We start from the raw sequence: 17,431 nt of genomic DNA on the forward strand, positions 1-17,431 counted from the left end.
CAGATTAATTAGTCAGCATGACCATGCATGACAGATGAGCATTCCGTGTGTTCGTTTGTGTTTATTTGTAGAGGAAAATGTCCTGGTTCTGTCACCGTCCTTGTGTGTGCAACCCAAACCAAAGAGCCAGCCTCTTTAAAACGATTATTCATCTGAGAACATGTTCGCACACACACACACACACACACGCACACTAACCTTATGCAAACACTATGAAAAACAGTGTGCACAAACCCCAGTTCCCACCTAAGAGAAAACAACACAAAAACATTCAAACAAAAAGATCTTCAGGAATTGCTTGGCTCACAGACTCACGAGAACACATTTATCAGTCTGTAATCTATTCAGCCAACGTAGAGGGCAGTAAAATGTACTTATTTTGGTTTTGTGCATGAACACCAGGCTGCTTTTCAAGAGCTCTGCGATTGAGGTATAGCATCAGTGAGACCGTGGTCCCTGCAAATGCCAACTTCAGAGAGAGAGAGCGAGCAAACGAGAGAGAGAGAGGGTGTGAAAAACTGCAGCAAAGATCAGATAGCAGACAAGGGTGAGAGAGAAAGAAAAAAGGAGAGAGAAAGAGAGAGCAGTGTTTTAAACGCTAAAAGACAGAATCACTGATGAGGTGTCGCACCGGAACATTAAGGAATCTCTGTGCACGCGAGACCCTCGAGGATGACCACGGCAGTGCTGAGATTACTGAAACGTCAGAACAACTCTAGGGAACGTTGATGGAACATTCTGAGGTTGTTAGCATATAATCTGCAGGCTTTAGATAAGAACCTCCTTCGAATACATGCGTACATGTGTGCGAGTTTCCTTCTGTGTATGTGACGCTAAAGATGAGGACCTCGTTGGACAGTCAAGATCCCTTTTTTTTCTTTGAAAGGGTGTTTTTTCCTGTAGGGGAACTGTGAGAAATTCAATGGAATCATGCTTTAGCTCAACTTCAGATCTCTCTTTTACATATTTCCATGCACACAAAGGGAAGAAAAAAGGTAAGCAGAATGTGTTTTGTTGTTATCTTAAGTGCCTATTCCTTTAGCTTCTATCGGCTCTGTCTCACTCACATGGACAGTCTACAGGTATTTTCTGCAACCTGTAGGCGGTTTGCGTTTTTGATGTCTGCGAGTGTCTTGGTGCCTTTAATGTGCCGCACATGAATAGAGTTATAATGATGGTCATCAACATTGCATGTCCTGCACTTTCACTGCGTGTTATCAAATCAATGAGGGGGCTGTTACACCCAATACAGCATTCGCAAAATGTCTGCACATGTTGAGCTCTTCTCTGATTTGAAAATTCTATGAGCATCATTGAAAAAAAAAAAAAAAAATCATGCATGCATTTCAGCTCAAAATATAAATTCAAATGAAGTCTAAATTTAGATTCTGTCAGACGTAATCCAAATCCTGATCTTGTAAACGCTATAAGTTCAACACTCAGGCACCTGTTCGGATGGATATAGTATGACAAAACATCATACAAAATTTATGGTTTTTGAAAACCAGGCTGAATTTCATTAGGAAAAAAAGTCACGAGATGCAACTCTGCGGATTCTTTTCAGCACTGCGCTTTTGGTGAGGGTGATACGAGTCTAAGTTCATAAAGTTTATTCAAAGAGACCGATGCAGCTCGTCTGGGGATGTTTGGGAAATGTTTGGAGGGAGGAGCAATGTGGAGTAATAAATGAAGCCTGTCAACTGCTTGTCAAAGTTTTCACAAACTGCCATCACTTTAATTTCTCCTCATTTGCCATTTCGGGACTGGAGGAGCTGTTGGATGGGTAGAATGTTAATCACGTTTGAGAATTAAAATGACAGCTGTCCCGTTTGAGTCTAAGTGTGCATGAAAAGCAAAAAGGAAACATAATGTTCTCTACAGATTAAGATTCCATCGACCACCACCATAGGGTATAGGTATTTACGTCAGACTCTCATTACCGAGATTATCTTCTGCAGAATACATCTTTCTGCACAATCCTTTCATAATCCAACAAAGACCTTCCTCAGTACAAAACCTTTTCCCAATCATATATGTTTCTTGGTGCAAAGAAACCTAATACAGTTTTATTTTATCTTCTTTTAGTGCAAAATGTGCAGTGCATATTTTCAAAGCACAGATCATTTCTAAATTTATTTTTATTTTAGTGCAAAATGCTTATTTAAATAAAACAAATCTCAGATACAAATATTTTATTTCAAATATAAAATATTATAAACAATATAACAGATTATTTTATTATATATATTTGATGTGTATATAAATCAAAATATTATTTAAGATTTGTTTTATTTTGATTTTTTATTGATGTTTATAATATATATTTATACATTTTTTTCCTTCAGGTCAGTCCTATGTTCATAATAAAAAATCTGTTTAAATGTCTGATGTATTATCCTGCCCTTTTAACATTTAAGGGGTTTTCCCATGACTGACAGCGCTAGTCAAAGCTTATTCACGATACAGCACAGCCTCTCATACCTTATTGCTTACATAAAATACAAATATGAATAATATATATAGCACTACTGAAAACCATTTTAAAGTGTATTTACAAAATAAGCACAGAGAAAAGCAAAGTCTGATAAAATCAGAGAGAAATATAGTAGAAATGCTGATAGCAGAGTATTTGTTAGTTTTCATCTTCTATCACAGAAGATGGATTAGTTTATCTTTATTCATCATAGCGCCACTATCTAACCACTAAATGGTCAGAGGATCTGCTGACATTTAAAATGGAATTAGCTGACATCACATCAGGACGTAGATAAGATTCTGACCCCACTGTCTCCCCTCAGCTGGAAATCTAATTTTTATTCTCACGGCTGTCATTGAAAAACTTATTAAGTGCTCAACTGTCTCTCTCGTTTCTCGTCTCTTCTCTCAGTTTTGAGTGATTGGCCACCTGGATGATGACTAAAATAACACCGCACGAAGCCGACAGTCACCCCTCAAATAAACACACACACCTACACACACACACACTCACACAAAATTTCTACCAGACAGGTTTCCATGGAAACCTCTATATCCCTCTATTTTTTTTGTGTTATTCCTATATTTTTGAGTATTGTAAGAACCATGCTGCAATTCTGTGCTTTCATGGGTATGCATGAAGGAAATGATATGTTTTTCTCATTATCACTCTCGTTGAATCTGAGGCTTCTTAGCTATTCGCACTCACCAATATAGCACCTGACACTACCCAGCCCCCAGTGTGTGAGTGTGTGTGTGCACACATGAGGAGTCTGTGTGTTTTGATGTCTCTCTGTCAGTACAGTATGTCTTGGAGCGCAGATTCTTGCAAGTGTGTGTGTGCGTGCAGTAGCCTCACTGAGACAGGCATCTATTATTAGAAAGACAGATCACTTGACTCAGGCACTGGCTAGACGCCTAAATCTGGACCCCACCGGCAGCTCCCGGCTCAGAGCTCTGTCAAAAAAACAGTAGTGAGAAAATATGAATAATGATAATGAGGATAACGATAACAATAAGGACCTCATTCCAGCCCCTCTCAGCCTATGAGGTGTGCACACTTCAGCACTTCACTGTACAAAGGTGCGGAGTTTTGCAGGAAAAGTGCGAAATTACTTTAATTAGCTACATCTGCTGTGAAACAACCAGACGACAGATCTGCTCATCCGCTCTTTCCCTACTCACACTCACAGAATAGCACTTTTGCACACACTCTGACGGAGGAGTAACACACTTTTTTAGCTGCAATGAGGATTCGTAAGATTTTTTTTTGGCCTGCATCATTCAGACTTTTTTTTTTCATTATTCATTATTAAATCTAATATTAATTATTCATTATTCTAATACTAAAATATTTATAAAACGAAAAGTTTTGACTTTTTAATAAATACAGATATTTGTTAAAATTGTGTTCTGTTGCCATTTTCTAAGTATCAAGCCAACAGAGGCTATTTTTAAAGTGATTTTACCATGTTTAAGTGGCTTTGCGTCTATAACTGCCTCATCACTTATTGCTCCAGTTTACAGTTTATTAAATAATTACACAATTATGCTCTTACACATTGCAGTATGTGGATTTTTAAAATGTTTTTGAAAAAAAGTCTCTTATGTTCACCAAGGCTGCGTTTATTTTTCAGAAATACAGTAAATTACAGTAATTACAATTTAAAATAACTATTTTCTATTGTAATATATTTTAAAAATAATTTATTCCTGTGATGGCGGAATCTTCAGCAGAGAGTTCAGTGTCACATGATCCTTCAGAAAACAAGAAACATTTCATATTATTATCAATGTTGAAAACAGCTTGTTGCTTCATATCTTTGTGAAAAGTGTGATAACTATGATTAATATTATTATTTTGATGAAATAATACATACAATTTACAATTTAATAATAATACATACAATTTACATACCTTTGGTTTAATATTGAGAATCATTGACTGTTCTTGACAAATTTCCTCCAGGTAAGTTCTTTAGATTCCCAGCATGCCATGCACATTTGAATACTACCTCACAGTGGCCATATGAAGTTGAGATACAGGACACTTTTGAACAGGATAATTTATGAAAATAAGTTTATATACATTTTTGTAAATCTTGTGGGATATGCTTAAATATGTGTTATGCAGCCTTTTCATAGCAATCCCCCTCAAAAATATCTTATCTGTAAGATTTTATTTCTTATTTTATTTTGTAAAAATGCTAAACATTTTACAGATTCTTCAAGGAGTTTGTAAATGTATGAGCAACAAACAATGAACAAAAACTACATAACTGATATCATTTTTTGCTTCATCTTCAGGCAACACAAACTGATCCAGAGCTGCTTTGGTACTCTCTCCCACTTACGGATTGGTTCTGGCCAGGCAGAGTGGCATGAGTGTGGGCAAGCCCCACCGCTACAACATTGTGTCATCGTCGGAGGAGGACGTGTACCGCCACGGCAACATGCCCGCCCTCGGCAATGGCTTTGGTAACGGCAAGATTCAGACGCGCCGGAAGGTGCGGAGCCGCTTTGTAAACAAGACAGGCCAATGCAACGTCAGTTTCTCTCATATGGACGAGCAATCCCAGCGCTACCTCGCCGATATCTTTACCACCTGTGTGGACATTCGCTGGCGCTGGATGTTCGTCCTTTTCTCCCTTGCATTTGTCCTGTCCTGGCTCGCATTTGGGTTCGCCTTCTGGCTTATAGCTCTTGTCCATGGTGACTTAGACCGGCCCTCTCAAGACGGCTTCACACCATGCGTCATGCAGGTCAACAGCTTTGTCGCAGCATTCTTGTTCTCGGTCGAGACACAAACGACGATTGGCTACGGATTCCGCTGCGTGACTGAGGAGTGTCCTTTAGCGGTGTTCATGGTTGTCTTCCAGTCCATTGTGGGGTGCATCATTGACTCTTTCATGATCGGTGCCATCATGGCCAAAATGGCACGTCCCAAGAAACGGGCAGAAACGATACTGTTCTCGCAAAATGCTGTCATCGCTATGCGTGACGGGAAGCTGTGCCTCATGTGGCGGGTTGGGAACTTGAGGAAAAGTCACATTGTAGAGGCTCACGTACGGGCGCAGCTAATCAAGCCCCGAATCACAGAAGAGGGGGAGTACATACCTCTCGATCAGATCGACATCAATGTGGGATACGACCAAGGTCTCGACCGCATTTTCCTGGTTGCTCCCCTCACCATCCTACATGAGATAAACGAGGAGAGTCCGTTGTTTGGAATCAGCAAGCAGGACCTGGAAACGTCCGATTTTGAGATAGTGGTCATTCTGGAAGGGATGGTCGAGGCGACTGCGATGACGGCTCAGGTGCGCAGCTCATACCTGGCCAGCGAGATCTTGTGGGGCCATCGCTTTGAGCCTGTGGTGTTTGAGGAACGCAACCAGTATAAGGTGGACTACTCGCACTTTCATAAGACCTACGAGGTTCCCTCAACGCCACGTTGCAGCGCCAAAGATATGGAGGAGAACAAATCCTTGGAATCTGGCGCCAACTTCTGCTATGAGAATGAGTTAGCCTTCATTAGTAGGGATGAAGAGGAGCAGGAAGAGGACAGGGCTGAGAGGGGGACTGAGCTAGAGACCCTTTCAGCCAATCTGAACTTCGATCAGAGGTCGTATCACAAAGAATCTGAAATATGACCTCTGATTGTCACCTTCGAAAACTTTGCTTTATCGTAGACTCAGCCTATTCTTTTAGTGTCGGTTGTAACGAATAGATACAGAGAAATGCAAGTGCCATATGAAACCTTGACCCACTGTCCTAGTGCCATGCTTTAGTCGAGGGCAGGTCAGGAAAAGAAAGTGCTTTTTGTAGTTGTCAGAAATGTGAGGCCTTCCTGTAGGAAAACTTGAAATCTGATTATCTGTTTCATACTGTAGTTTGAAGTGATAGCTTTAAGTAGTATCATTATGCAATACTAAGCTAGCCTGGGTGCCATATTGACTAAATTTTTGTCTTGTATACAAAATTTGCACAAAATAGGTTGTTAACCACTACTAGCGTTTTTGCTTGGATATTGAGTAGAACATGATACACTCTTGTTTAGTGTTATTTACAGCAATAAAGTAACTTGAAGACTTTATCCATGCTCTCCATATTCTACTGATTTTTTTCCACTACGTCAGAGCAAAGACTGCAATGTCTGATAGTTTTATTTTTACCATGTAATGAGGTACTACTATAGAGGTGTGTGGAAGATAATTAACACCTAAACAGACACTGCCAACTGACAATGAGCACAATGGCTCCCAGGCTAGCAAATAGCAAAGACACAAAACTATTTATTCAGCATTAGAAAGTGAGTAGATAAATATATGAGTATGTGAGCAGACGAGTGAAAGATAAGACATGATGGGATACAGTTAAACTATTTTTTTTTCCACAACATACCACCATTCACATTCATGCTCAGGACAAAAACCCTTGTGATGAACATGTTTCATGTTGCTTTAGTGATATATTAAACCCACAAGTCCTGGTTTTCTATGTGTGGTAGCCTTTCACAAATTTTGAAGCTCTAAAACAAGATATTTACAACGTTACATGCTTTGCTATAGCAATGGCTACATTGTGCTAGTGTGTGTTTTAGGTATGACTTTCAATATGACCTTTCTTTATTGAGTTTTTGTCCTCAGTATCAAAACAGCTGCCCACTTGCGAATGTGAAAGGAAATGATCAATACTAAAAGCTACTTCTATAGTAGATGCTAAAGAATAAAAAATCAGTATCGGCTTTAAAAAAAATAAATAAAAAATTTCTTTATCAGTATTTCCAGAAAAAATACTAAATTATCCTTTTAAAAAGTATTTAAAAAAGTTTATTTTGCTTACCCAGTTGGTGAATTGTTTTTCATTGTTTTAAGCATAAATTTGATGAGATAAATCCTTTTTTTAAAAGACCTTTTATCTTATACAATTTTGCTTCTACATTTACTGTTAATAAAAAACTAAAATAATCAAAAACCAAAAATATTGATTTATAAAAAGATTTTTTGCAGTGCAATTTAAGTTGCAACGCCATGCAATATTTCACAGGGTGAAACTAAATTGTCAACATTCAGCATAATATGACAAGCCCATTTAATTACACAAGTAGATTTCCACTCACAAACCACTCTAAGAGCTTGAAATGTATTTCATCAAGCAACTAACAACAGACCAACACTAACCACCAACCTCGGGTATCTTACATGATAATTAGAGATCGCGACAATCTCCCTCCTTTTAAAAAAATCAGAGCAAAGAGAATGGGAGAGAATGGGAGAGGTGAGAACGAGAGCCGGAGACAAAAGAGAGAGCGTTCACCCACTCACCTCATCCATCACTTTGCTCTGTGGGGGCAAATAAGAGTGCCTGATTAAATAAAGAAGGCATAATATAAGATGATTTAAATAAATTAAACATTTCATGAAGGTAGATTATAGCCAAAGTCTTCCACTATCACAGAGAAAAAGAGATGATCCCCTCAACATCATCCACTGTCCAAAAATACAGTACTACGCTTCCATGCCACGTCATGAAACCATCATAAAACCCACAGCCACACAGCTGATTGTTTTTAAATTGCTGTCTGGTCATGAAAGGAAAATGGAGTCATTATTCACATTATTTTATGCAGCAGCATGGCTGGTTCCAGGTCATGTCCTCATAACCTCTTCAGTTGGGTTTCTGAGGGTGAAAGTGAGTCATGACAGCTCATGCTGATTTCAGCTCTTCAGAAATGAAGGCAACACAGATATAAAATAATGAGGTACTTTATTGCAAATAAGCTTAGCCTTGCAGGAAAAACCAGGTCATACCAGTTTAAGGTGCTCAAGCTGATTTTTTAAAAATTATGCTAGCTGTTTTTTGCTGGTCCAAAGAGGTGTACCAGCTCTAACCTGCTTGATCAATTTGGTCTACAGGTCAAAACCAATACAAGCAGGTTTTCCTGCTGATCAAACAACCAGCTTGGGTGAGATAAAGACCATCAATGATCACCTATAAAACCATCTCTGACCAGATCTAGATTTTAAATAAGCATGGGATACAACTAAAGACAACATAGAAATACAAAACCATTCTTCTGAAACGCAATAAATAAATGTCTTCTCAGCAATAGGATCCAGAAGTGTACCTCAATGAATCAGAGCTACCTGTTATAAAGTAATAAACCTGAGTGATGATGAATAACTTTGTGCAGCTGTGGATGTGAGAGAGTGAAAGAAAGCTGAAGATATTTACATCACGATGAGTTCCAGGTAAACAGGTGCATTTTATAACCATCTGTATCAAATGTCACCTTAAGCTGCATAAAGTTACATCATTCAAACAGGGAGAGGGAGAATCAGGGAAACGATTCAACACTGGCATGACACGAGGATATAACTAAGAAAACTGATTAATATATAGAGGTGAATCTTTTTTTCTGTCAGAAGCTGTGTAATCTACTGTAGCATGAAACAAATGTCATTGCAATGCGAGGGAGTGAAGTGTGAGTTCACTGATTAATATCTACTATCCACACTCTGCGCTCTAATGGTCAACTGTATTTAAGCACAAAATAAAGTAAGAAAAAAGAAAGAAACTTAATTTGAATAATAGGGTTGGTGAAGTTACTTTATTCCTATTGTAAATTATTCAAATGCTGTTATATAACAAAACTTGCTAGAGCTTTAAGGGTATCCCGCTGTCCGTCATCGGAAGAGAATCATAACACACATAACCATGGTGACAAATGTAACCACGGTAACAGTCTATCTATAATTATTGGACGCATAGGCCTATCTATAGATTTGTTCGACTGTTGCAAATCCACCATTGTTTATTTACCAGCATTTCTTTAATTTACCATAAATTCAAGCCATCAAAGTTTTTCAGATCTGTAATTTTTCTAATTCTAAGCAATTATGGATTGTAACTTTAAAAACTAAGAATTAATTAAGCAAACACATAGGCTACAAACTCTGTTCCTATATGGCCATTGAGAAGGAGAGTAAGTCCACATGCCCCAGTTTCACTAGTCAACTTCTGTGCTTTGTGTTTCACTCCAGGGAATGTCTCTAATTGCCATCTCTCTTTTAGTACATTATAACTATGGGAACAAGAAGCATGTGTGCCCTATAGGTTCAAGCCTAAAAGCTTTGAGAATACTTGTCACATACAAAGGTCAAAGAGATCATGTACATTTGCCTTCTGAGAAGGCTGGTAATTAATACCAAATATAACACAAAACCAGGAGAGAGCATGGAAACGCGGATTCAGCATTTACATGTCTACCCGAGCACTCCTTACATAATCCACAAAAATGGTAATGATGCAAGGATTTAAAATATAGATCTGAGTACTGAAGGTTCAACATTAACATTTTAAAACAATTTAATTTGAACATTATAAGTTTTGATATTGAGCTCAAGACAAAACAATCAATCAATGCATATCACAGTAAAACAGCACACCATGTCACTGACAAGATTTCATCTCAGCAATAGGATCCAGAAGTGTACCTTAATAAATCAGAACTGCACAATCAGGGAGTTTAAATTCTACAGTTAAACAGGAAAAAGTATTAAACCTGAGTAGTGATGTCACTTTGTGTATAGCTGGATGTAAGAGAGTGTGAAAGATGAGTATATAAACACCACTGAGTTCTAGAAAAACGGGTCCATTAAATCTGTATAAAATCTCACCTTCAAATGCATGAAGTCTTAAATTATGAAGTATTAAATTATGTGATTCCAGTACTCTCTCTCTTTCTGTGTGTATGTGTGTCATGTGACATTTATTGACATGCTACTGAACTAAATTCTCCATTGCACGATTCTCCCTCTTGTCTTAACACACAACATGTTTACTTGCTGTTTATAACACAAACACACTTATTTTTTCCTGTCATAATAGAGACTTTCTGTAGACTTCTTTAATGTTATGCAGAGCTATTGATATTTTCTATGCCCTAACCCCCCAAAAAACCTTTGTGCATTTTTACATTTACATTAAAGACATGATTTAGTACTTAAGTGACTTGAAGACCCCCCAATGTCCAACACAATATTCGAAAGGCCCTCGTATAAACTATAATTTTTCCTCTGATATGATCAGTTTTAATTATAATAAAGCTGCTTATTTTCAAAAAATTGTACTAACAGAAACTGGGAGTGCCAATATATTAAATTTATTAACCAACCACAAATATTTTTGTGACTCTAGAACTTTCAAGAACTGTTTAATAAAAGTTTATAATAATAATAATAATAATAATAATAATCATTTTAATTGCAACTAAATATTAATTTAATATTAATAAATTAATAAACATTAATATTAATAATACACCTTGATTTTAGCATTTCAATTAAGTTAGATTATTTTAATAAAATTAAAATCATTTTAAGTCATCCTGTGGCCCCCTTAAGCTGGGGACACACTAATGCTGAGGAGGCCCTGTAGTGGGCCTCTGCCTCCTGGTTGAGAATCAACTGCTTTAGTTCGTTTATTAAAGGGGTAGTTCACCCTAAATGAAAATCAGGTCATCGTTTACTCACCCTGGTGTTGTTCTAATGCAGTATACCCTTCTCTCTTTTTTCTTTTATGGACCACAAAAGGAGATTTTTTTTTTAATGTCCCACTTGCGTTTGTCCATATAATGGCAGTGAATAGCAACTATCATCAAGTTTTTACAGACTTTTATTTTCACAGACAGGGCTTATAGTCTAAGCCAGAATTAGGCCTTAGTTCAAATAGGGCATTTAAGTAGCTTTTATAAACTTTTACTAGAAAAAACATTACTGTTGCGCAGACAAAACAATGGCACTGACATATTTTAAGAGATCTCAGTACAAGTTGCTTTCAGTTAAAACAGCTCAAACATGCATTATAAAACAAATAATTAGGGCCCTTGATTCTGATTTGGTTGAGCCGCATTCGAAAGCCTTGTAAAATTCCCGAAAGCATACAGCTGACCGCATTACATGTATCGCTGCACCACTGATATGTTCTCTATTGATTTTGTTCACTGAAGCTTACTGCATTATCTAGAAGAGTATTGTGAGAGAGATATCGAGTGAGCGAGTGTATTATCTGCATTCAGATTTAGTATTTTCCTTCAGGTCAGTCTTATGTTCATAATAAAAAATCCATTTGAATGTCCGCTGTGATCTTGTCCTTTTAAAATTTAATGGGTTTTCCCGTGCCCTGCTGACACTTGCCATGTCCAAATACCCACATTTGTAGTCTTTGCACTTGACCACTTGTCTACTTACATGACGTATTTCCTGTATTTGGTGTTCAAATAGGCTTGAAGGCTGCAAGTGTGTAAAGAACTTAAAATGCAAGCATTTACACTTTTTTAAAAATTATTTTCAATACTTTGCATTTTAAAATACACTTCTAAATGTCTGTTCAGTGGTCGCTATGTAGAAGACACAATTTTAAAATTGTGATAAAAAGCAGTTGCAAATGATACAAATGACAAATTACACACAGCCTACTCGTCTTTGCATCAATAAAAAATGTGCAATACTTTATATTTTACTACCAAAATATATGTAATATATAATTAATTTAACTTTCAGTCGAATGTTTTTATTGACATCTCGCGATTTCGGGGCATGTGAGTTCCTGAACATAATGCATGATGGGATACGCTTAGCCTCGAATAACGCTCCGAACCCGAAGCGGTATTCAAGATAGTGTGTGTTTACTGTGCATTTTGGGCACTGCACTTGGGCATTTTTAAGACATGGGACAGTCTTGTGCACTTATTTCCTGTCGCGTGCACGTGCTCTCAAGTGGCCAAGACCGCGATGTGGGTATTTGTACAGGGCAACTGACTGACAGTGCTAGTCAAAGCATTTGCATATTGTTCCGTGTTCACAATAAGTTTCAATATAAAAATCTTTGCGACTGAGTGACTTGCTCATAAAAACCATCTTTGCCGCCATCTAATGGTGTAATAAATGTAACTTCTGTTGCTGTTCAAAGTCAGGGACTATTTTTTCCAGCGGAAGGAAGGTTTTTAATGATTTTACTTCATGAAAAGTTGCATTAATAGATATTTTTTGGCTTTAAAGGCCCGCTGAAGTGTCTTGGAACGCGCAGCATTATTCAATGTGTTGGCGTAATTTCAACTGAAACAGGACATAGTGATATATTGAACAGCCCCGCCCCTTTTTTAAAATAGCCAATAACGTTTAGTTAATGTTACAGCTTGGCCAGAGCTGACAGACTCTGTAAAACCTCCTTTCCTTTTAATCTCGAACCGTTTCTCCTCATAATGTCCTTTATATCGCTTTAAAATACAGCATTCTGTGCAAAATTCAAATGAGTCCGGTACCTTTCGTGGTCTGAGCCGACTCGCGGATATGATCCGCTCTGTGCTCTTGTGTCCCTGGGCCAGAGCAGACTGTGCTCGCGTTGCGGCGGTTCACGTGACACTAACATGAAAATGGACTTCATTCACGTCAGTGGAAAGCATATTTACACTCTCTGAATCGTTCCCTATCCTCTATACAGTGCACTGTGTGCCATTCACCATGTAGAAACTAGTAAATGTGTGAACAAATGACCGATTTCAGACGCAGGAGGGGGCGGGACTTGATTGGACCGAAGATTTGACGAGAAGCTGAAGTGCGATGTGATGTCATGAAAATCCGTGATCCATTTTAGCGGAATTGACAGACTGTAAGTTTTGAATGCTTGTATCTCCTAAATGCGCATTTTGTCATTTTTTTTAAACACACCAGCTCATTCATAACCTTAAAGCTGCTGTCCGTGATTTTTGGCCCTCTAGCGGTTAATAAACAGAACTGCATGCGTCTTGCAGAGGAACATTGTAGCCGGAGCTACTTTTCTCCATGTATGTCTATGGCGAGTCACGCAGTTACTGTGATACTCTGCGGCGGGTCCTACCAGTCCAGTCTGAAATAGTCCGAATATAAACACTTATTATAAGTGTACCATAATGATTCAGGATAAGACAAAAACACGGTTTGGAAAATGGATTCATGTTGTATATTCTCATTATATAATTTTTGTAAATTTTTAACACAAAAAAAAATTGCGGACTACAGCTTTAAGGCTAACATATTCATACTAAAAGCTAAAAAACTCTGTATGAAGATGGAACAACTTGTATCACTCAATTTAAGACATTATAAACTACAGCATTAATTACAAGATTTTCAGCCACCATCACTCATACTAACATACTGTAGCAATCCACAAAATAATTAAAGCTCTCTAAACAAGCATGGATAACCACCTAGATCAGTAATCCTCACTATTTCTTCCAAGTATGCCACACCAGCAGGATAAAATCAACAAGCAAGTCGCCACAATAAAAAACACGCACGGAAATACACATTGCCTAGTACAATATGCAATGCATTTAGCCACTGCCATTCTAATAATACAAAACTGTTAAGGTGTACAAGTTGCTTTAAAGGTGCGGTAAGTAGATTTCCATTTGATATCCATTCACAATTTTTTGACGTCAATTTGACATCCACACACTGATGTCCAATTGACGTTGAAAAAAAAAACATCAAATTGACATAAATTTTTTGACGTCATTTTGACGTCCACACACTGATGTCCAATTGACGTTGAAAAAAAAAACATCAAATTGATGTCAATTTGCCTTCCACACACTGATGTCCAATTGATGTCGGAAAAAACCATCAAATTGACGTCAATTTGACATCCACACACTGATGTCCAATTGATGTCGAAAAAAACCATCAAATTGAGGTCAATTTGACGTCCACACACTGATGAAAAAAGTGACGTCAAAAATTTGACATCCATTTGACATCCACACACTGATATTCTTTCAACCACCAAAATAACGATACAAAAGCAATGCAATGAAAGAAAAATACAAAGTAAATAAATTCTGATTTCAGGGGGACTTTGATAATTGTATCTGCTCCGCGTTGTGCCTAACAACGCCCCTTAGCTGTTATAAATTTACTGTAAACCACGGCTTCTTGGGGCTTATTGCTTTATTTTAGTCAAGGACTAGCTTAAGCCTTGTCTGTGAAACCGGGGGTTAATGTATTATTTAACGAAAATTCTGACATTAGCCGTTGGTCTGTGCACGGCCACGCGACGTGCGCCTTGCCCAGAAAAAAAGCAAGAAAAAAAAAAAGAGCACAAGTTGAGAGAAAAAAAGATTAACAAAAACGAGACACGAAATACAATCCATCCATGTACCTTCTTCTCTTGGTAATTACATAATCAAATACACTATTATTATACTGCATATATTCTTTGTCTACAAAGTTTAAGACAAGTTTCCCCCCAACTAGGCCTACTTGTGGCGCTGGCCTTTCTATGCTGAGAAGCTGTCGACCAGCTGTGAACTTCTTTCTTTCCCCTGAGATCTAACCTGACTAAAATGAAGTGGGAAGCAGAGGTTACACAAACAAAATACACAGAATATAAGCCTCAAAGGTAAGCTTTGCATCCCTTAACATGACCTCACTGGACGATTTTGTCACTGAGATTTAGATATGTTAGTACTTGACAAGTGTTTATAAATTAAAATGTCAATTTACCTGTTATAAAAACAGGATTTCTCTTCCCATTCCTGTAAAACGATAAAAACATGTTTCAGGTGACATGATGTAAATACGTTACCAAGGTAACACGAATGCTCTGAAACGAGCTGAATAGGACGGGCATTTGAACACTTTTGGTCAGAGAGAAAGGAGAGAGAGAGAGAATTAAGGGATTGCCATTTTACAATTAATCAGTGTTGTGAAAATGTAACATAATGAAGAGATCATCGTTTCAAAGCAACATGCATTATTCATGAGTAATTACTGACAAAGAAGCAGTCAGAAATTTAATTAGGAGGGGCGCACACCTGCCGCGCTCCTCTCTGGAGCTTCACACGGACCCCAGGCAGAAAACACAGCTTTGCTGAGACTTATAAGCAAGCAAAACATTTTAAGACCCACAAGTGATGTGAAACGATATCGAGCCCGTATTAAAGGAGGGAAATAGCGCTGCTCGTCCGCGTGTTCCAGATGCTATCGGTTAATTGGTTTTTCGGCCAAATTATTTCACGCTCACACTCAGTAGCCCATTATGAAACGTATCAAATACCTGGGTCACATATGACGTTTGACATCTCCGACAGCATATCCGAAAATAAAAACAGTGGGATCTGACTATTAACAATAACATTTAAACAGAAATTTAGCAAGTAAAGGATTTTTGCATTGACTTGTGCTGAAGGTTTCCAGAATACAGACAAAGCACGACATCTAGTGGTTAAGAAAGATACTACAGAGAGTTCAGGCGGTCAAGTGACATCACGTTGATTGAAATGAAAGCAATCGCTAAGTACTTGTAGCACTTTGTCTACAAAGTTTAAGACAAAAATAAGAGTTTCCCCCCAACTACTTGTGGCGCTGGCCTTTCTATGCTGAGAAGCTGTCGATCAGCTGTAAACTTCTTTCTTTCCCCTGAGATCTAACCTGACTAAAATGAAGTGGGAAGCAGAGGTTACACAAACAAAAATACAAAGAATATAAGCCTCAAAGGTAAGCTTTGCATCCCTAACATGACCTCACTGGACGATTTTGTCACTGAGATTTAGATATGTTAGTACTTGACAAGTGTTTATAAATTAAAATGTCAATTTACCTGTTATAAAAACATCTAGTGGTTAAGAAAGATACTACAGAGAGTTGTGGCGATCAAGTGACATCACGTTGATTGAAATTAAAGCAATCGCTAAGTACTTGTAGCACTTTTCACAGACTGAAAACAGCTTTTACATATGCTATGAATAGTTACTTTCGCTAAAATCTGTAAAAACTTGGTAAAGGAAAACACTGTGACCGTTACATGTAGAGTACTGTTTATCAAAAGGCTTAAAGGTGCCCTAGAACTTTTTAAAAAAAGATGTAACATAAGTCTAAGGTGTCCCCTGAATGTGTCTGTTAAGTTTCAGATCAAAATACCTCATAGATTTTTTTAAATAAATTTTTTTAACTGCCTATTTTGGGGCATCATTATAAATGAGCTGATTCAGGGCTACTGGCCCTTTAATTCTCGTGCTCCACGCCCACGGAGCTCGCGCTTGCCTTGAACAGTGCATAAACAAAGTTCACACAGCTAATATAACCCTCAAATGGATCTTTACAAAGTGTTCGTCATGCATGCGGCATGCATGCGTCGGATTATGTGAGTATTGTATACTGTTATATTGTTTACATTTGATTCTGAATGAATTTGAGGCTGTGCTCCGTGGCTAACGGGTAATGCTATACTGTTGGAGAGATTTATAAAGAATGAAGTTGTGTTTATGAATTATACAGACTGCAAGTGTTTAAAAATGAAAATAGCGATGGCTCTCTTGTCTCCTTGAATACAGTAATAAACGATGGTAACTTTAACCACATTTATCAGTACATTAGCAACATGCTAACGAAACATTTAGAAAGACAATTTAAAAATATCACTAAAAATATCATGATGTCATGGATCATGTCAGTTATTATCGCTCCATCTGCCATTTTCGCTGTTGTTCTTGCTTGCTTACCTAGTCTGTTGATTCAGCTGTGCACAGATCCAGACGTTACTGGCTGCCCTTGTCTAATGCCTTTCATAATGTTGGGAACATGGGCTGGCATATGCAAATATTGGGGCGTACACCCCGACTGTTACGTAACAGTCGGTGTTATGTTGAGATTCGCCTGTTTTTCGGAGGTCTTTTAAACAAATGAGATTTATATAAGGAGGAAACAATGGAGTTTGAGACTCACTGTATGTCATTTCCATGTACTGAACTCTTGTTATTTAACTATGCCAAGATAAATTAAATTTTTCATTCGAGGGCACCTTTAAATATATTAACAACTATCTGGAATAAAAGAAAATAATGACAAAAATCTTTGCAGTATTTTCTACACACTCTATGTGCACCTGTGGGTCGAAAAGTTACACAAACAAG

General features: G+C 37.7%; 1 protein-coding gene across 1 annotated transcript; it reads left to right on the forward strand.

Moving 5' to 3' along the window:
- The first annotated feature begins 211 nt into the window (after positions 1 to 211).
- kcnj12b (potassium inwardly rectifying channel subfamily J member 12b) lies at positions 212 to 10,208 on the forward strand. The gene is made up of 2 exons (XM_048209028.1): positions 212 to 995; positions 4,783 to 10,208. The coding sequence occupies exon 2, from the start codon at positions 4,857 to 4,859 to the stop codon at positions 6,123 to 6,125; it is 1,269 nt and encodes a 422-aa protein (XP_048064985.1). The 5' UTR covers positions 212 to 995; positions 4,783 to 4,856; the 3' UTR covers positions 6,126 to 10,208.
- The last annotated feature ends 7,223 nt before the right edge of the window (positions 10,209 to 17,431 follow it).

This window comes from Megalobrama amblycephala, linkage group LG1 (assembly GCF_018812025.1).
Source record: "Megalobrama amblycephala isolate DHTTF-2021 linkage group LG1, ASM1881202v1, whole genome shotgun sequence".
Lineage (NCBI taxonomy): Eukaryota > Metazoa > Chordata > Actinopteri > Cypriniformes > Xenocyprididae > Megalobrama > Megalobrama amblycephala.

Excerpts from the sequence above, each read along its gene's own strand:
- kcnj12b (XM_048209028.1), top strand. The coding sequence starts at position 4,857 with ATGAGTGTGGGCAAGCCCCACCGCTACAACATTGTGTCATCGTCGGAG.